This window comes from Peromyscus maniculatus, chromosome 14 (genome assembly GCF_049852395.1).
Source record: "Peromyscus maniculatus bairdii isolate BWxNUB_F1_BW_parent chromosome 14, HU_Pman_BW_mat_3.1, whole genome shotgun sequence".
Classification (NCBI taxonomy): Eukaryota; Metazoa; Chordata; class Mammalia; order Rodentia; family Cricetidae; genus Peromyscus; species Peromyscus maniculatus.
The window spans coordinates 13,350,751-13,372,692 of NC_134865.1; the positions used below are offsets into that span (position 1 = coordinate 13,350,751).

Here is a 21,942-nt window from a genome sequence, read left to right on the forward strand (position 1 = left end):
AGGAATGCAGGCCGGTTGGGACCAGAGAAAATTACACTACAGAATCAAGTTATAGAAAAGCTAAAACTATGAATGATAAAGACCAAACTTTATTTTAGAATCCTCCACTCAATTTGGCTTTACCCTTCAGCCCTCTGTATTTGTCTCTGCATAGTTTAGTTTTAACAAGAATCGTGCTTACACAGTTCTGAGGCTTTCTCATCTTAAAAATCTCACGACCCTGGTTTGCCTTGGAGAATCCTGGTCAGTGGGTTTACTCAGAATTCCTGGCAGACTGATGATATTTTCATCCAACTGACCCTGCTCCTTGGTTCCTTGGCTCTAACTCCCCTTGTCCTTGCTGTGTTTGAAATGGAGCCTGACTCTACACTTTCCTTTCTTCCTTTCCCCATTGCAGTGGCCACCAAATCAAAATTGCTAGCCACTTTACTGTTCAGTTGGCTTTTTAATATTGTCATGCTTTGACTCCTAAATGTCTCCCTGAAGGCAAATGTACTAGGGGCTTGGTTGCTACCTAATGGAGCTTTAAAGGGTGAACGAGTCATGAGATCTCTTAGCGGAAGGGCCTGAATGGAGGAAGTAGGTCACTCAGGGCACCTTTGCAGGGCTGATCCTGTCCCCAGACTCTCCTCTCAGCCTCTGGGCTTTCCAGCTGCTATCATGTTGGCAGGTGTACTTTATTCTAACTGCCTCCAGCAATGGAGACAGTAATCATGGACTGAAGCCATGAGTCAAAATAAATAACTCTTTGTTTTTCTTAGGTATTTTTCTTAGGTATTTTCTTAGGTGACACAAACAACTGACTGGCAGGAATATCCACCAACTTGATCTAAGTGGCATTTACAAAAAAAAAAATGTACAGAATCTTTCAAGTACATACACCACACTTAACAAAATAGATCCTATTCTGACCCACCAAACAGGCCTAACCTGAATATATTTGTCAGAACTAAAATCATAAAACCAGGTATTTTAGAACTAAAGTAAACTAGAAATCAGTAACAGAAAGATCTAGAAAAAGCCTTCAACAAACATGTGGTTAAAAAATAGTTAAAGTTAAATCTTAAAATATTTTCAAATAGATAAAAATGGTAACATGATGTATTAAAACTTGTGAGATGTATGTAATAAATGTGAGCAAAATCTACAGCACTAAGTTCATATATTCGAAAAAGAAAAGTCTCATCAATACTTGAGCCTCCAACAATAAAAAGGAATGTAGGTCTTTTCTCATCTGAGAGAGGTAAGTCCCAAGGCACAAGAGGGTGCCTGAACCACAAGCAGTACCGAACATCATATACATTGCAGTTTACTATACGTACTTAGTTGTGTATGAATGAGCTTTAATTAAAATTAAGCACATTCGATCCAGAGCACTAAAAAAAACTGAGTACAGTAAAATATTGACAGAACTAGTAATAAATGATACAGATGAATCAGAATTATATACTATAATCAAGTTTCTTCTATACTCTCCACTTTCTTAAACCAACATAATCTCTAAGTGCATTCTAAATATGTCCTTGTACCCACTGAGCCGTACAGTGCTCACGCTTCATCAAGGAAATTTCTCTGCAACACAGACCAGTACAGAATACCACAACCAACCAAAGAGTTGTTGAGCTCAGTCTCAACAGATACATCTACAATACTCCTGTCCCTAAGGCTCAGGAAACATTGGGGAAAGTCAGGGAGGAATGATTTAAGAGCCAAAGGAACAGGGAGATCGCAGTGAAATTGTGTCTCCTAGACATGTCAGAAGTGATACCTATCAAGTTTCACCTTGACATAGCTGCCTAAACATGGCCTGAATGAGGATGACACCAGTAGCCATGCTAACACGGATCACAGGGGGCTCAAGAGGCTTCAACACTAGACAAAGAACTACAGAAAACAAAGGAATACTGAGAGTGGGAAAAACAGTATTCCCCAGGGACGAGCACACCAACTGGTCATCCAATACCAAATGGACACATGCACACACAAGTAATATTTGACAGACTGAGTCGGTTGTATTTATTTATAAGGTGCGCGCGCGCGCGTGTGTGTGTGTGTGTGTGTGTGTGTGTGTGTGTGTGTGTGTGTGTGTGTGACAAAGAGTGAAGTTGGGGATATGGGAGGGTTCAGAAGGAAAAAGAGAAGGGGAAATTAGTGTACTTATTATAATTTTATATTTGTATATAATTCTTAATAATTTTTGGTTTTTCAAGACAGGGTTTCTCTGTGTAGCTTTGGAGCCTGTCCTGGATCTCGCTCTGTAGCCCAGGCTGGCCTCGAACTCACAGAGATCTGCCTGCCTCTGCCTCCCAAGTGCTGGGATTAAAGGTGTGCACCACCACTACCCAGCTAATTATTTTTTAAGTTAATTTAACACATAAATTATTTTTTAAGCTTTTCACTTAATGTTTTCTAGTGTTCATCTCAGGCAACAAACTTTATCAAACAAAACTATAGTTAAAGGTGCTGGGGGAACTATCATTTTTTTAAAATGATTAAGAATAACATTTTTTAAATTTTAAAACTTCACAGTTTATATAATGTAGACAAAAAAAAACTCTTCTTTAAAAGCAATCAATGAGTACCAGATCAATAAAAAGATAGAAAGCCAGAAGAGTCTGTGTCTCTTAACAAAATCAAAATCATAATGTCAAAAGTCTAACAAAGAAAATTTGGGGCCCAAGGATTATAAAATCTCTTAAATAGCCTTAGTTGCCTGGATGTCTTTCTTGGGAGAATCTCTGGTCTGAACTGCTTGTTCTCTGGCCTGCCTTGCAGTTGCCATTCACAGAACACTGTCTCGGGCTTTTCCTGGGCTTCATTACTCTGACATTTCGGAGGTTTTTGTTTTGTTGTTGATTTGTTTTGGTGCTTTATTTTAATAGAACATAACTTCTAGAACTTTCAGAGGTTTGCTGTCTAGAAGTGTCTTTATTCTGCATCCACCCTCCACTCTTCAGATCCCTGATTTTCTGCTATAGGTTTGGGGTCTGAAAAGTCTTGTCCTTCAAAACTGTCAAGTGGCTGAAACACTGTGTTGCAGCAGCTGATCGTGCCAGCAAGAAGACTGATGCCAGCATACTCAATTTCCTTGTTGTTGTTTTGAAAGCCCATTTTTATGTTCTCTCTGAAAACACTCAGGACTTTCTTTTTTATCCTTGGTGTTAGCAACTTTTACAAATAAATGCCAATGCTAAGGTTTCTCTTGTTTTAACTACGAGCTCAGAAAAAAAGAGACAGAATACAGTACAGCTAGTTTCCAATGAAGGTTGTTTGTATTAAAGGAGGTTGCCTTAAAAAGTTTACATGAAATACTTACACTTTATAAAAAGTATGCCATTTAGATGAAAAAAAAAAGAATGCCCCCAAACATGGACTAGAGCTTTAAATATGCAAACTTTTTGAGTTCACAATTCTATTTGTAGAAATCTAACCTCTCACAAAAGGTAAAATGCATATGTACAAGAATATAAGCTGCAGTGCTGTTTAAAATATTTTTAAAAATTAGAGTACAGGCACATACCACTGCCCATGTAAGGGGCAGATAATGAAAGTTACAGTCTTGACAGTAAGCAGTAAAAGAACGCTAAAGTATTATAATATAATAGACTACAAAAAGTACACTAAAAAATAAAAATGGGGAGATGATGTACTTATAGTTTATATAACATTTATTGAGTTATTTAGTGAAGTAGATTATATTTGTACATTATAATCATTGTATATTATGTTAACATTAAAAGTATTGTACATGGAATGTAGAATTCTAAAAAGATGTTCTTTGACACCTGATGGGCTACTTCCCGATAAATATATCAAAAATGCATTCAATACACCTAAGCCGTCGAAGATCCAGCTTAACACAATGTACCAAAGACCAGCAGTTGTTGTTTCTCCTGATACCACCTAAGACTGCAGCTTACTGCTACCACCCAGCGTCATGAATAACAATATCCCACCATATCTACCCCTAGCCTGAATAAAGACTGAAATTACAATGACTCTGAGATATCATTTCTACCGAATACCTATCAGTTTCTCACCACCCAAAGCCAAAAGATCTTCAGATGAAAGACTGCAAGCCAGAGATAGTATATACTATTTCTTTCAACTTCTCACCAAGAAACACTATTTCAAAATAAAAAGGTTTTTTTTTAAAAAAAAAAAAAAATCAGACTAAGCTTTAAAACAAAAAGATGAACTGAGTCACTGATAAAAGAGGATGTCTCACTTATAGGAAAATAGATAAGCCATAAACTAGTGTACTTTGAATAGCATGACCTCAAAAAATAGGTGTGTGTGTGTGTGTGTGTGTGTGTGTGTGTGTGTGTGTGTGTCCAGGGAGAAACAGACTCATTACAAAAGGAGCTTTAACATATAGGAAATTGTCAGCAATTATCACTACTAAAACACAGAAATTCATAAATATGCAAATCATTAATGAAAGAGAATTGAGCAACAGCATTAATAGGACACACATAAAACAATCCATCCCCTGATGAAGATGATCCATTTCACAGGTACAGACATGTTTTATAAACAGCCATACACAAATGAGTAACAAGTTTTAAGGATTATTCCTTTGTTCAGAAAAATGTCCATATGTTTCATATACTTATCTCTAGACGCATTATATTTCACAAAGTTGTTTAAGTTATCATCATTTTTTTCCATTTTTAAAAATTCAGTAGCAAAATCTTCAACATAAAACTACAAAGAAGCCCTGTGCAGTGGTGTCCGCCTTTAATCCCAGAACTTGGGAGGCAGGAAGATCACTCTGAGTTCAAGGACAGACTGGTCAAAAGAGCAACTTCTAAGGCATCCAAGACTAAATAGAGACTGCCAAACCAAAAAAAAAAAAAAAAAAAAAAAACCCGAAAAAACAAAAAACAAAGAAGAGAAGAAGAGATATTGGCATGTTTCAAGCAAAAACAATGAAATTCAAGATTATAGACTGTAGTAAAATGAACCTTGTTACAGTCTAGTTATTTCTCAAACTTATAAATCCAAGAATAAAGAAAGCAATACCAATGTGTGTATACAAATCATCTAGTGGAAAATTGTAAATTTATGAGACTATAACACCTACCTATATATATTCAAAATAGAATAAAATTCAAAAGAATATGCTCAGTTTCAGCAATACCAGAACCAGGTTATTGCTCTAAACAACTGCTAAAAACAGTTCTATGGCAAATCTGTCCCATTAGTCAACCATTTTAGTGAAGGGCCAAATCAGCTACCCCTTTAAAGCAATAATTCATGTTGCCAGATTAGAAACTTAAAACACAAAACAACAAAGCTATAACCCCAAACAAAAATGGGGTATATGGTCATGATTAAATTATTTCAAGACATAAAATTAAGTATTCCCAAACATATTAAAGTAAACAAGTTAAGTGCAGTGGCCCATAGCTGGAGGCTCAGCTACTTGGTAGGCTAAGGCAGGAAGATGGCTTGGAGCCAAGGGTTCAGGGCCAGCCACAGCCGTACAGGGAGACCTTGCTTCTTTAAAATAATAATGATAATAAAAATAACAACAACAAAAGACTCCAGGCATGGTAGTGCGCATCTGTAACACCAGCATATAACTCTCCGGAGCCAGAAGAAGGAGAATCAAGACCTAAGGACATCCTCGGCTACTTAACTAGTTTGAGGCTAACCTAGAGGACAAGAGATCCAGTTTAAAACAAAAAAAAACTAAAATAAATGTAGTTCTGCTTTTTAAACTCTTACAAAGAGCTATTTCTTTCACTATTGTTGTTCTAAATTTAATAAGTAGTACATTTGCCACTTATTGCTGCCTTACAGATTATCTCAGAATTTATATTAAGTGCTTATATAAACCCTTACTGTGTCTGAAGGTGTGGCCTATCTTAAATCTGTGTTTATTTATCAAGTTATCAATATCACACTGATAGACTACCCCTAAATGTCTCAACCTATTTTTAATACGTATTAAATTCACTTCTGAAGAACTACCTAAAAACAGAACGTGTCTGCTGCAAACGTTAACCAAGATAATAGGCACGGGAAAGCCCTAGTAGTACCGAGCAGCCATTTTTTAATACAGCAGGGGTGGCCCACAGCACAAATCCAGCCCAGGTACTCAGGCAAAATAATTACCCAGGAGGCCATTAGGCTGTAATGGCTCTAGTCCCTTGGATTCCTATGTAAGTAAACTCAAATCCATTGATTACTATTGGAAAGAGGGCACAAGTGGAGTTTTCTGGGATGCAATTACTATTATGCTATTTTTTAATGTAACCTTTTTTTATGTATGTTGGTATTTTGCCTACATGTATGTCTTGGCACTGCAAGCAATACACAGTGCATACAAGCATGCTAGGAGGGCAGAAGGAGGCATCGGATTTCCTGGGACTAGAGTTAAAGAAGGATGTGCGCACCATGTAGGTGCAGGAAATCAAACTGGGTGCTGTGCTCTTAACGGCCGATCTCTCTCGCCATCTTATTATGTTCCTTCTTGATCTTGATACTAGACAGAAGAGTATACATCATGAAAATGCAATGAGTTGGACACATGGCTTAAACATTTTACAGTTACCACACAAAGATTTGTATTTCATACTCTGTGTCTTTGAAGAAAAATTGTATCTGTCTCCTATTCATACTTGTTTTGACATCATTACTTCCATCTAATGAAACAATTTATATTATCTCACTTTTTAAAAGTAAGCCTCAATTAATTTTATTGGCATACTATTATTACATAGGACGTGATCTAGTTTGGTTTCTATTGCTTTGATAAATTCCTGACTAAAAGCAACTTGTGGGGAGGCAGGGAAGGAGGAACCATCACCCAGAGAAGCTCCCAAAGGAGATCAAGGTTGGAACCTGGAAGCAGGAACCGAAGCAGAGACCAGGGAGTGACCCTGCTTCCTGGCTTGCTCTCCATGGCTTGCTTGCTTTCTTTTCTTATCTTTCCTTTTTTTGTTGTTGTTGTTGTTTGTTTGTTTGTTTTTCGAGACATGGTTTCTCTGTGTAGCTTTGCGCCTTTCCTGGAACTCATTTTGTAGATCAGGCTCGAACTCACAGAGATCCACCTGCCTCTGCCTCCCGAGCGCTGGGATTAAAGGCGTGCGCCACCGCCGCCACCACCCGGACCTTGGCTTGCTTTCTTACACAACTGTGGACCACCTGCTCAGAGGTGATATCGCCCACAGTGATCTGGGCCCTCCCAAATCAATCATTAATCAAGAAAATGTCCACAGAAATGCCCACAGGACAATCTGGTGGAGGCACTTGCTGGCAAACTGACAAAATAAATTAACTCATACAGGATGACAGCCTATGTAATGATTACGTAACTGTCATTTTGGGTGAAATCCTTTCCAGATAGAAGACACTTTGCAAAGTGAGTAACTTGTGCCAGTAGGTGCAAGTTGTCCTTCCTTAACTCTTTCTACGACCACTGGGAATTAACTCACATAAAAATGCTCGAAGGAGCCCAAAAGACCTGTTTCTCTCAGAAAGGCGTTTCTTGAGACCACCCTCGTCTGCCCTGCTATCTAGAGGTTTACGCAGCAGCTCCTTCCAGAGAACTTCAAGTACTTCACCAATACCAGTGGGTGGTGTCATCCTCCAGTTAGAAAAGCGGGCTCTGGGATGTGGTGAACCCGGAGTTTGCGTCCACCCCTTGGCACACACCCGCGCGCGCTGAGCCACCCAGGGAGTTGCGCTCGCACTTCCAAGGGTGAGAACTGTACATGGCTTAAGTGTCCCGCAGGGGCATAGAGGGGGTCCGCGGTCCAGCCAGGACTGAAACCCTAACCCGCCAAGAGGAAAAGCAACAGACACTTTTGAACCCACGTTCGGCCCCTCAACTTTGGGGAGACCGTGCGGGAACCTGAGGAGCAGGAGCTGTGTGTCACCTGAGAACGCCGCGCCGCGCGGGCCGTCGAGGGTGGCCGGCCCGCTCCGGGGCCAATCCGGTGCAACCCTCCGGCGGCATCCCCCAGGGGCTGCGGCCGGAAGTCCGGAGGCGGCGGCGGCAGCCCACCCGGAGCTCCTCTCCCCTTCCCCCACCCTCCCGGGCCACGCCGTTACCTGAGGAGCCGCGGGAAGGCTCCGCGCCCACTCCGCCGGCGCGGTGGCTCGGGCCGGAGGCGCAGCCAATCGCCGCGCGCCCGCTGCGCGCGCCCCTGAGTGGCCAAAAAGGGGCGGGGCCGGGCGGGCGGGAGCGCGCGCGCCGCCGCCGGGCCCACACAAGGGGGGGGTGGGGGACGGACGGGGCTGAGCGCACCGGGCATGCGCCAGCCTGCTGGCGACCTGGGGGCGGGGCTTCCGGCGAGCTTGCGGGTCGCAGGGATTGATGAGAGGAGCTGGGGAGGACAGCGGGTCCCAGGTCGCCTCCTCCGGCGAGTAGCGGACTGCTGTCCAGACCAACTCCTGTCTGGCTAGAGGAGGGGAGACGTGTGGTCCGTGGGCTCAGCCTCATGTGGACGATCTTCACTGGGCAGAACTGTGGTTTCCTTCAGTGGGGTGTGGTTTGCGGGTTAGCGGGAGGAAGGATGTGCTGCGCAGTGAGACCTCCTCGATGCTGGCCAAAGACCTTGTCAGAAGAGCTTTAAATCTGGTGATAGTTTTTACTTCGGGACTAGGAAGAGTGTATTCTAGACTACGCGCGTTCTCAAAATGTTCAGTCTCAGGATTTAAAAGAACAACCTGAATGCCAAGGGTAATTTTTTATTGCGGAGTGTAGGGGTAACAAGGAATTTTATCTGAACTGACATAACTGGTAATGATTCAAGTATTTCTTTTGAGAGCGAGAGAGAAAGAAGTGATGTCTCTATTGCCCAATCTGATGCAGAATTGCTGCCTCCTGCTTTAGCCTAGTTCTGAGGACTTCAGGCCACTTAACACTGGCAGTTTAGTATTGAGTTTCAAAGTGACTTTAATTTAAATAAAGTTACTTAATATTCTCTGAGTCTTTACTGAGTGAATACTACGTGCCAGGTACTCTTCTGGATGTTGGGATCATAATATTATCAATAATAGTAATTTTTCCACCCCCAGCAGAGAATAAACATAAACTTTGGTGATAACCACCAAAGTTAGTGGACAAAGTAAAAAGAACTTACTAGTAAGTGCTAAAAGGGTGTGAAGTTTGGAGGGGAAAAAAGATGAGAGAACTGGATTAAATTATTTGGAGTGAATAGAGTATAATATTCAAAAAAGTTTCATTATTTATGTAACCAATAACTTGTCCTAAATCTCACTCTGTAGACCAGGTTGGCCCCGAACTCGCAGAGATCTGCCTGGCTCTGCCTCAGGAGTGCTGGGATTAAAGGCGTGCGCCACTGCCACCAGGCATCTAAAAATGCATTTTTAGTTTATTTATTTATTGCTTTACATTACTCAGGGTTGAATCAGATTTTTATAGGCATAAAATACCATTTCAAGATATGGTTATGTTGGTAATAATCATGTTTGTAATCCTAAACCTTTGAAGAATGATCATAAATTTCAAGACAGCCTGGGATACAGAGCAAAACAGAGTTTCAAAAAAAAAGAGGTGGAACAACTTTCTTAATCACCAGCCCTTGTTGTTGTAGAATATTAGTTGAAGATGTATTACATTTGTTTATGCTGTGGAACATTTGTTTTAATGATGCAAAGATGTGTTGCATTCTTTTACATTGCATTTGTTTAGCTCTGTGAAGCCGTGTTACTTTGTCTAAAACATCTGATTGGTCTAATAAAGACCTGAATGACCAATAGCAAGGCAGGAGAAAGGATAGGCAGGGCAGGCAGGCAGAGAGAATAAACAGAAGAAAAAGAAATCAAGGAGCAGGGGCCAAAGAAGGAGGCAGCCACACAGCCACACAGCCAGACACGGAATAAGAAGAAAAGACATACAGAAATAGAGAAAGGTTAAAGTCCAAAGGCAAGAGGTAAATGGGATAATTTAAGAAAAGCTGGCAAGAAACAAGCCAAGCGAAGGCCGGGCATTCATAAAGAATAAGCCTTGGTGTGATTCATTTGGGAGCTCAGTGGCAGCCCCGCCCCCAAAGAGTAAAGAGTAAAAAACAACCTGCAACAGCCTGTAAAATGAAAAGATCAAACTGTATACTTCCAATATACAATAGTGTTCCAAAGAGTATAAGATAGCAAGGGAAAAAAAATCACATCAAGGCAACACTGAAATCCAGCATGGCAGACAAAATCTTGAAGCTCCACATTCAGCTGTTGAAACTGGTTGGGCTCCATAGCCTTGCACAACCCTGTGGGCCCTGGCTCTACTGCCTATTACACATGTGGCCTCCCTTATGGGCTGGCTCCCTTCCATGCCTGCAGCATCTCCAATGTCATCTTCCCAGCTCCATGCAACAGCCTCTCAGGCCCTCTTCCTAGAATCTTGCTGCTGCTACATGTTGCCTGGCCCCCTCAGCCTTCTGGAACCTTAGCACAAACCTCCACAACCCCCTTCACTCTTGCATCGTTCATGCCTGCAAGTCGGTACCCCTTGGATGGACAAAGCTTCTTGGCCACCTTGAAATAGAGTTACAGTGGCCGCTGTGTACCTTTAAAGCTGGATCTCAGAAAACACCTTAATGGGCACCTGTTATTTTGCAGAGAAGCCCCCTTCATTGGCATTCTCAATTCACACTCTTTCTATTCAGGTGAATTTGGATATTCGTAAGGTGGAGCCTTTGATGGATGGGGTCTTGCCCACAGGACACTTTTGCTATTGTCCCAGAGAAGAGTAGATTTCTCTTTAGTTGTCACTAATCTCTTTAATGACCACAGCTGCTTTCCTAGCAGTCTTCTTGTCTGCAACTTTAAACTTGCTCAGAAAATGGCACATTTTTTTTTCATATCTTTGTGTTCCACTTCCTGCTCTTTCTCTTTGTAGTCCTGGATAAGAGCAGTGAGCAGTGATCATGACAAAAGCCTTTTCTGCTGTGACCAAATAGCCAGCAAAAGCAACTTAGAGAAGGCTTTATTTGGGCCAATAGTCTATATTATGATCAATCCACACGAGTCTATTAAATGGGTAACAGAATTTATTAAGATATAAATTGAGGAAATATACTCACGAATACAGAATGGAGTAGACAGCTGAAGTTGTCCTCTGATCTGACTGGGAGTGAATCCACCTCAAAGGCAGGAGCAGGGAGAAGAGGCATGTATAAAGTACTCCTCTGGAACTTTCTCTCTCATGCCCCTTTTCCCTGCTTATAAGAGGTCATGTACATTATATATTTATAGATATAATGTACTCCCATGTACATTACTCACCGGGAGGGACATAATGCATGGTACTAGAAATATACCCGACTTCCCAGAGCTAGTGAGGTCATGGATCTAAGAGGAGAACCTACTACTTCTACTTCACTGAACCGGCATGATTCCTGACTACATTCTAATTACTCATCTTTATACCTGCAGATAAGTGCAGATTTCACCCTTCATCAAAGAAGCTTCTCTTTGCAGCAGACTTATTTAAAGACAAGCTCTCCCTGTGTAGCCCAGACTGGACTTAAACCTTTTTCCTTCTGTCCTAGCCTTCCAGGTGATAAGTGTACAGGCATGCACCACCATGCTAGGCTCTAGGCTTTTTAAAGCAATTTTAAGCTTACAGAAACTTGAACAGATTGTAGAGAATTCTTTCCTTAAGTTTCCCATATTATTAAGATCTAGTGAAAACGACTGATACATTATATAGTGGTTTGAGAAGGAATGGCCCCTATAGGCTCATATATTTAAAATGCTTGGTCATTAGTGAGTGGCGCTGCTTGAGAGGGATTAGGAGGTGTGGCCTTGTTGGAGGAAGTGTGTCACTGGGAGTGGGCTTTGAGTCTTCAAAAGCTCAAGCCAGGCCCAGTGTCTCTCTCTTCCTGCTGCCTGCATGCTGCCATGTTCCCTGCCATGAGGGCAATGAACTAAGCCACTGAAACTGTAAGCAAGCTCCAATTAAATGCTTGCTTTTTGTAGGCGTTGCCATGGTCACAGTGTTTCTTTGTAGCACCAGAACACTAAGACCTGTTATTAACTACAGTCCATAGTTTACATAAGTTGTGTGATGTATGCCCATTCATAGTGCAGGTCCATGGCATCTGTTAATGCACCATATCATGTGCCCACTATCACAATATTAGAAATTTTATTCCCCTAACACTTCCCAGTGTGTCCCTTCTTTATCCTTCTCTCCCTTCTCTTGAACCTCTGAAAACTACTGATCCTTAACATCACCTTAATTTTTGCCTTTTCCCAAGTATAGTGCAGGTGTAATCACAAATGGATAACCTTGTTAGACTAGTTTCTTCACTGAGCAATATTCATCTGAGGTTCTGTAGAAGCTTTAACTTTCTGTATTTTATTTTCCTTTTGGTCTTTGAGACAGGGTCTCATGTATCCTGAATGGCCTCTGACTTGATGTATTGCTAGTGATGTCCTTGGACTCCTGATCTCCTGCACCAGCCTCCCAAGTCTCTGGATTACAGGAATGCACCACCACACCTGGGATTTTCATCTATTTTCAATGCTTGATAGTTTATCTTGTATTATTTTTAATGATGTTGTGCAGTATGATATAAGACCATTTGTTTTTCCACCCACCTACTGAAGGACATCTTAACTGGATCCAGGTTTGGACAATTATGAATAAAATTCCTGTAGACATCTGTCTGCAATATATAGAAATAAGTGTCTGATTAATCTGGGTAAGTAAAAAGGCGCAAAATTGCTGGGTCACTTGAATAGATTTCATTTTGTAAAAAGCTGCCATGCTGCCTTCAGAAATGGCTGTAATGTTTCTATCTTCATCAGCAGTTAAGAATTGTTAACTGCTTTTAAAAGTATTTGTTGCCGATAGCTTGAATTGGGACCAGAATGGAGAGGGTTAAAATAAGACAAAACATTGAGACATTCATCAAACAGAACCTTGAAAATGCCATAGGTTTGATTTTGTTCTTAGTGCAACTGAAAACTACTGCAGGCTTTTTAACAGGACATTTATGTCATTAGGAAACTATGGTGAATGATGAGTGGAGAACATCTAGAAGCTTTTTAAATAATTCAAGTAAACTATAATATGCCTCAACTAATATGATGACAGGAGAGAAGTTGATCAAACTAAGGTGTATTTTAAAGGTAAAATTCATAGTATGTGCTACTGGAAAGATGTGAAGAGATTAGAAGATCTCTTCTAGTCAGACATAACTGTTGTGTTTTTAAAAAGAACCATTGGGTGGATTGTGATGTCATTTCAGAAATAGATGTAGGGAAAGGAAAGGGTCTGAGAGATTTCTATAAGTTATGATAAGTATAGCTGAGCTTTGGACTGCCAGCCCCTATAATGACAGAGACTTTTTATTAATTATGAAAGCTTGGCCTTAGCTTAGGCTTGTTCCCAACTAACTTTAAAAACTTAACCTATTTGTATTAATCTATGTTCTGCCATGTGGTTTGTTACCTCTCCTCAGTACCATACATCCAACTTCCTCTGCATCTGGCTTGCAAATCTCTCCCACCTAAGATTCCTTCCTAGAGTCCCCATCTCTGCCCAGAAGTCCCACCTATCCTCTCCTGCCTAGCTATTGAATGTTTAGCTCTATACTAAACCAATTTTTAATTAAACCAATCAGAAGCAAGTGAAATAAAACAGACACATTTTCTCACAGTGTACAAAAAGATTATTCCAATGGCCAAGTTCAATAGATTTTTATCTTTACTTATACCAAAGTAAGAATGTTAATACATATAATTGGTTGTTTAATCCGGGGCTCAGAAGGTACTTAGATGTTTCCTCCTACATCTGGAAACAAGATTGTAGAGTCTCCAGCACTGGGTATTGGTTTTAACTTGGGGCTTAGATGGGGTCACTTGAAAAGAAAATACTTATAAACAAAAGAGCATAGACACAATCCCTAGAAGATTCCAGTCTCATTAAAGACTACCTATTAGGAAAGGGCCAACAGAGAAGACCAATATTAGATTACTAAGGAAGAAGAAGTCCAGAAAAGTATAGTGTCATAGAAGCCAAAGGAATACAATGCTGAAAGAAAAGAAATGGCTTTCAAATATTAGTGAGGAATTTAGCCAAATGAGGTCAGAGAAGTAACCTTTGGACTTGGCAACACAGCAGTGGTTGTTGGCATTTATTTCAGTGAATTGTCCTGATAAAGAATCACTGTAAATATGTGGCAGGTAACTTGGGTGATGGTAGGGTAGAGATGATACAGTACACAGTAGATTTTCTAAGCTACAGACATTGCATCTGGTTTTGCCTGTATACAGAACTCCAGTTTTGTTGTGGGTGACAATTTCTTGCTCTAAAGAAAGAGAAAGTACTCTGCCTTTTAGCTCAAAATGAGCCTTGTCATTTCTTATTACTCTTGGGGTTCTTTTTAAGTAAAATACCTGCAATCAAAATTCCAGATCACATCAAACAAATCATTAAGTACGATCAAGGTGACTTTGTTTCAGTGATTTGACACACATAAATCAGTAATTTATCACATAAATGCACTCAAAGACAGAAATCACATGATTATCTCCATAGATGCAGAAAAGGCCTTTGTCAAAATCCAGCATTCCTTCATGATAAAATCCATCGAGAGGCTAAGGAAGAAGGGGACATATCACAACATAACAAAAACTATATACGATGGATCTATAGCAACCACATGTTAAATAGAGAAAAACCCAAACATTCTCACTGGGGTTGGGAACAAGACAGAGGTGTTCACTCTCTCCATTCTAATTCAATATAGTGCTTGATGCTTTCGCTAAATCAATAAGACAAAGGACTAAATGATTAAAAATAGAAAAAGTAGAAGTCAATATATCTGTTTGCAAATGAAAGGACTTTATAAATGAGAAACCCAAAACACTCTGTAACAACAACACTTTTCATCAGGATACAAAATTAATATACAACACAAAAATCAGTAGCCTTCCTTGGCATGGCATAGTGGCATATGCCTTTAATTCCAGCACTTGGGAGGCAGAGGAGTGAATCTCTGTGAGATCAAGGCTAGCTTGATCTACAAAGCCAGTTTCAGGCCAGCCGGAGTTATACAGACCCTTCACCCCACATCAAGATATAGATATATAGATATAGATACACACACACATAAGTCTTACATCAGGGCAATGCTGATCTAGGTGGCCTGTGCTGCCACCAGGGCCATGGTGACATCCGGACCCAACCCGCTGCAGAGAGCTATGTTTGAGTCCGTGTTCCTGCTATCGCTTCGATCTGTGGTGATGTCCATGGCCCACGTTATCACAGGGGGTCACAGGAACCAGGTGTGTTGAAATCTGAGGGCCGTGCTCAGCCAGCCAGCCCTCACTGGCCCTGTGATAGCTGGCCATGCCTCTCACTGGACACTTCAACAGGAGAACTGGTCCCAGTGGCATGAGACTAGGAGAGTTGGCTCTGCCCTTCACCTGAGGGGGTTGGTTCAATGGCCCAGACCAACCAGCTTAGCTACCACCCAGATTTGGCCCACCCTAACATCTACTCCATCTATGACTTTCTGGACTTTGTGGAGAGACTGGTCCTGTAGAGCAATCTCCACAGGATCTCCATGTCTCCAGGCAACAGCAGGATATTGCAGAGGAGTTTCAGTGAGGGTCCAGTGATGATGGGGTGCCAGAGGCCTTGAAGCAGACCAATGAGTCATTACAATGAACATTTTGTGAGAAGGGTTGACTAGACAGAAGGGTATGCTGGGTGACATCATCATCCTGAGGCCACCAGGATGAATGAAGAGGTGTTGGAAAGATTGAGCAAGGTGGGGTTCTTTTTTGTTTGTCTTGTTTTGTTTTTATTCAGTTTTGGGAGATTCTTTTGGGGGGCATGCTACAGTAGTAAGGGGTGGATATGAAGGGACTGGGAGGTGAGCAGGATTCAGGTGAATGATGTAAAATTTCCAAAGAATTGTGTCAAAAATATTAAAAAATAATAATAACAATGCAGGAAGAATCATCATACCTTATTTCAAGTTATACTACATAGAAATAGTAATTAAAACAGCATGGTATTGGCAAAAAACAGACATATCAATGGAGTAGAATTGAGTACATAGATATAAATCCAAGCAGCTACTCTGAAACAGTTTCAGCTGTCAACTTCACACAAACCTAGAATAACTGGTTGGAGGGAACATGAACTGAAGAATAGTTTTGATTATATTGGCCTGTAACCATATCAGTGAGGCATTTTCTTAACTGCTAAATGATATAGAAGGGCTTAGCCCACTGTGGGTAGTGCCAGCTCTAGGCATATGGGCCTAGCTTGTATAAGAAAGCTAACTGAACAAGACAATAAGCAGCGTTTCTCTATGCTTCAAGCTCCTGCCTTGACTCCTTTCAGTTGAACTATAAGCCAAAATAAAAATCCTTTCTTCCCCAAGTTGCTTTTGGTTATGGTATTTATCACAGCAACAGAAAGAAAAGTAGGACAGAAATCTACCTGATTTTTGACAAAGATGCCAAAGATGCATAGTCAAGAAAAGACAGCATCTTCAACAAACTTTGCTTTGAAAAACTGAATATCAACCTGCAGAAGAATGCAACTAGATCTTTATCTTTCACCCTGCACACAATCCAGTTCCAAATGGATCAAGGACCTCAACATAAGACCTGCTATTGAGAAACTACTAGAGAAAAAAGTGGGAAGTACCCTTCAGTGCATATAGGTAAGGAAAGACTTTCTAAGGGACTGTGGAAGTTCAGGAAAATAGGACCAGCAGTCAAAAGGTAGGTAGGATCTCATGAAACTAAAAGGCTTCTGTACAGAAAACCAAAAATGACCAAAGAGGCAGCCCACAGGATGGTAGAAAATCTTTAACAGTTATACATATGACAGAGGATTGGTCCCTAGAATACATAAAGAACTCAAAAAACTAAATACCAAGAAGACAACCCAATTTAAAAATGGGCAAGGCAACTGAACAGAAAGTTCTCAGAGGAAGAAACACAAACAGCTAGTAAATACTTAGGTGTTCAACATCTTTAGCCATCTGGAAATGCGGGTTTTCCCAGTATTTCACCTCATCACACGCAGGATGACCATCATCAAGAAAACAAATGACAGCGTGTATTGGCATAGGTAAGGGAAAAGAAGTTGCAGCCACTTTGGAAATTAGCTTTGGGGTCTCTTATAAATCTAGAAACAGAACTACCATATCGTACCAGGCTTTTTCTTTTGGGCCACCAACCAGCTCCCAAATCATGACATAGAGACTTATTATTAGTTTTGAACACTCGGCCTTAGCTTAGCTCTTTTCTGGCTGGCTCTTTTAACTTAAACTAACCTGTTTCTCTTTATCTACTTTTGGCCTCGGGGCTTTTTCCTTTTCTTTCTGTAGATCTTCCTTTCACTGCTTCTGGTGTCTGCTGGCCGGCATTTGCCTGGCTTCTGGCCCTGGGCGTCTCCTCTCTTCCCCTCTCATTCTTCCTCTCTTTCTTCTTCTTTTTTAAGCCTCAGTTTCTCCTCCTATTTATTCTTTCTGCTTGCTGGTCCCACCTATCCTTTCTCTGCCTTCCTATTGGTCATTCAGCTCTTTATTAGACAAATCAGATGTCTTCAGCAGGCAAGGTGAAACAGATGCAACATATCTTTACATAATTAAACACACATCCTTACATCACTAAACAAATGCAGCATAAATGAAAGTGACACATCTTTGCCTAGTTAAAATGATATTCTACAACACCATATGACTTATCTGTACAACTCAAAGGACACTGTATTCTCCTACAGAGCTCATCTGTGTTCATTTCTGCACTATTCATAATAGCTAGGAAATGGAGAAGCCTAGATAGCACCAACAGGTGAACAGATATTCAAATGGTACATATATACAATGGAATTTTATTCAACTATAAAAATAAAATCATAAATTTGCAAGAAAATGGATGGAACCAAGTAAGTAAACTCTGAGTGAGGTAACGAGGTCCAGAAAGTCAAATGCTGCATATTCTTATATGTGGACCACAAATTCTAGTTTTTAAAATTGTCTAAATTGGAATGTCTATAGAAGACCCGGAAGCAAGAAGAAAAAAAACGAATGGCAAGGGGGTCAGGAGCAGAGGCCTGAAGGCTGATGGAGACTGCAGAACATATGTGCTATGAAAATAAAAGGAGGGAACGTGAGGTGTGGTAAGGGAGAAATAGGTGCGGGAGTGTGGGAGAGAAGGTAGGGTATATGGCAATGGTTAACCAAAACTGAGGCTTGATGAGGAAGTCACGTAGGAACCCACTGTGTGTGTGTGCTCTTTTTTCCCCTTATAATCCTTTAATTGATTCCTTGGGAATTTCATATCATGCACCCCAAGCCCACTCATTTCCCAGATCTTCCATGTCCACCCTCCATCCTTATAGCATCCCCCAGGGGAAAAAAAAAAAAACAAATAACATTTCGCTCCTTAGTCTTCCCTGCCTCTCCATCACATATCCACTCCTTGTAGTGGCCTTGGGAGCTGAGGTGTGTCACACAGTATACCCTTCTGGCCAGACTGCTTTACTTGCAAATGTTCATTGCAATGACTTGTTGGTCTCATTGGCAATGACTTCAAGGCCTCTGGCTTCTGATACACCATCATCCCCGGACCCTCACTGAAACTTCTCTCCGACATCCTGCTGTTGCTCTGGTCATGGAAATCATGCAGCTATGGTTCCACAGACCCAGTCCCTTCCTGCACAACAGCAGGTCATAGATGTTAGTGGGCCAACTCAAAGCCCTGGATTGGGCCTGGGGGTGGGGAGTAGCCAAATTGGTCGATCTGGGCCTCCACTGGAACTGTCCTCCTCAGGCAAGGGTCAGGGCCAGGTCTCGGGGGGCCTACACCATTGGGGCCAACTCCCCTGTTGTCGCAGCCACAAGTGGTGGAGGGAGCAGCTTTTCTTGCTGAGGCAGCAGAACCAGTTCTCCCATGGTCTCCAATGGCAACAGGACCCACAGATATCAACACAGATCCTGGCTGAGATAGGACCACCAACCCAGACATGGGCCTTGGCAGCAGCTCAAACCCACACATCGCCATGACCCAGGGAGGCAGTGCAAGGTACTCAGATTGGTAGAGCCCCAGGGACAGAATGGCCCTCAGACACCAACATGGCGGCTTAGACCCCAGACATCTGTGTGGCCTTTGGTGGTAACACGGGCCATGGACATCATCACAGACCCTGACTGTAGTTGGGCCACAGACCCAGACATGACCCTTGGCTTAGGCCCGGATGTCACCATGGCCTTGGGGGTAGCATCGGGCACTCAGATCAGTATGGCCCTGGCAGCAGCATGGCCCTCAGACATCAACATGACCTCAGGCGGTAGACCAGACCACAAGCATCCATACGGCCTTCTCTGGCAACATGGGCCACAGACATCAACACAGACCCCAGTTGCAGTAGGGCCATGGACCCAGACATGGACCTTGGTGGCACACAGGCCCAGGCATCACTTGACCCTGGGTGGCAGTGTAGACCACCCATTGCAGCCTGTTCCTCACTGCCATTATGTCTTCAGTTCCGCCTCTCTCCACAGTGCACTAACCACTGTGCTTCACCTTCTCTCCCATTTCTCCACCACATACTTGTAGTGGTAATGGCCAGGGGCATGGGCACTGGGCAAGCCTGTGGCTGGCTTCCCAACCCACTGTGTTTTAAGTTAACTTTAATAACATGATTTTAAAGACTTTGAGTGGAGGCACCATGCATGGATTGATAATGTCAATCCTCAAAGCAATGGGTTAAATGAAAATCCTCATGCCAGATGTGAGACACCACCCTAGGAGTCGATGACCAAGAAGGCTTTGTGGGGCTCCAAAACTACACAGGTTATAGCCATTACCATTGGTTGACCATCAGAACTACATAGTGCGATCCTATTGTTGAAGATACGCTTCGGTAACAGAATACAGGAAAACCATGCTGTAACTGAGCTGCAAGTTTCCTGCCCACCAGCAGGTAACTGGGGAGAAAAGTCAGAAACTGTTGTCCCAAGCTTTAAACTTTGCATGCTGTAATACCAACATGCCAGGCAAGAAAGAGGTGCTCACTGGTAAAACAGTAACGTGATTGTTTGTGGGACAGTTGTACTGGTTTTCTGTTGCTGTGACAAAACACCCTGACCAAGGCAAATTATATAATCAAGAGTTTATTTGGGCATATGGCCCTAGAGGAGTAAGAGCCCATGATGACAGAGTGGAGCCATGACAGTAAGCAGGACGGTGACTGAAACAGTATATAAGCATGAAACAGAGATGAAATTAGAAGTGGTGGGAGCTTTTTAAATCTCAGATCCTGCCCCCGATAGCATACTTCCTCCAACAAGGCTACATCATGTAAATCTACCCAAACACTAAATGAGGACCAAGTGTTCAAATGGCTGAGGCTATGGAGAAACATGTCTCATTCAAACCACCACAAGCACCAACTGATTTTTATTGGACCTGAGGCCTGCTCCAGTGGTAGGCAGGTGTTCACACCTAGTGCTATAAACCTGTTCAAAGGCCTGTGGCTGACAAAGTGATGTGAACTAAGGGTAAACCTACCTCTATTGCTTTGCTAAATGGACATGTTAAACTGTCTCCTAAATATTTAGGTAGATACCCAAATACTAGTGCTTTGATCAAAGAACCTTCTCTCTGCAGTGAATGGCAGTTAATACAGATTGATGGCTGGTCAAGATACTGGGAACAAGTAATCACTGAGTGTTCAGCATTAAAAAGAGCACCACTATCACCTCCTGTAAGGCTCAGAGAAGATCATAGAACAGGAAGTAGAAAGAATGGGACTGTTGAAAGGTAGAGAAGCAGCTATAAAACCCTGCTGTGGTTTGAATAAAATGGTCCCAATAGGCTAATAGGGCGTGGCACTATTAGGAGGTGTGGCTTTGTGGGAGTAGATGAGGTCTCGTTGGAGGAAGTGTGTCACTAGAGGCTGACTTGAAGGTCTCAGATGCTCAAGCCACACTCAGTATGGCATTCTCTTCTTGCTGCCTGTGGATGAAGCTCCTTCTCAGGATCTCAGCTCTTTCTCCAGCATCATGTCTGCCTATGCTTTCCACCATAACAACAATGGACTGAACCTCTGAACTGTAAGCCACCACCCCCAATGAAATGTGTTCCTTTGTAAGAGTTACTGTGGTCATGGTGTCCCTTCTCAGCAATAGAACCCTAACTAAGACAAATGTCTGATGTACATTGCCTGGCCATGGCACCCACTAACTCATGACCACTGGGATTGCCTACATAGGGCACTTAACTGAGCCAGTGACCATTCAGTCATAGATGGGGGAGGGTTCATGGGTCTCACCCTACTCGAGGGAGCTAAAAGCTGTCAAGGGCTGGTGGAGGAGAGGAGGACATTGTCATCAGTGACATAGCCACTGGTTAGTTACTCAAGCTCCATATCTGTGCCCATACAAGTGGCCCCGATTAAACCCAGTGAGTCACAAAGCAAAATCAAAAACCAGAAAGATGCAAAAGGCAGTAGGGAGGAGGAGGAGTGTGGCTGATGGTGGTGGAAGGACAGAAGTGAAGGGACATATGTAACCAGGATGTAATATGTACAATTTCATGCATATGTGGATCTATGTCTGTCATCTATCTGCCTTCCTTCCTATCCATCTACACAGTGCAGTCCATCTCCAGCTTCTGACTCATGTGGTCTGGAGTGGAGTAGGAAGTGGAAATTGGTATCTAAATTCATTTATCCAGAAAAAAGTGTGTATACTGTACACAAGGGATTGGAGGAAGGCTTTTGTTTTATTGATGTCATCAGTTAAGACATTAGAGTATGCTTGTGAGTTGATGGGCCTCATCTAATAAAAAAAACGAGAAACCAGTGATATAAGATTACATATTATCCATTATGATTAGGAGAGAAGGGGACAAGAATAATTAAATGTGAGAAGAAATGGCTATTTTTCATTATATTGAAGTGAAATTTGGATAACCAAAGACGGC

At 41.9% G+C, this 21,942-nt stretch overlaps 1 protein-coding gene across 8 annotated transcripts in view; it reads right to left on the reverse strand.

Annotated features, from left to right (window-relative positions):
- The window catches only part of Mipol1 (mirror-image polydactyly 1), a 299,368-nt gene extending 291,197 nt beyond the window's left edge, over window positions 1-8,171 (reverse strand). For 4 of the 8 annotated variants that reach the window (XM_076550615.1, XM_016007365.3, XM_016007362.3 and 1 more), the window contains exon 1: window positions 8,065-8,171. Coding sequence is in view for 1 of the 8 variants with exons in the window: in XM_076550611.1 (XP_076406726.1) it covers window positions 7,890-7,969 (80 nt within the window). In the remaining 7 variants the exon portion in view is untranslated. Of the gene's footprint in view, window positions 1-7,889; window positions 8,037-8,064 lie in introns of those variants that run through there. The other 4 variants (XM_016007364.3, XM_076550614.1, XM_076550613.1 and 1 more) reach the window with 3 other exon arrangements.
- Window positions 8,172-21,942: the final 13,771 nt, after the last annotated feature.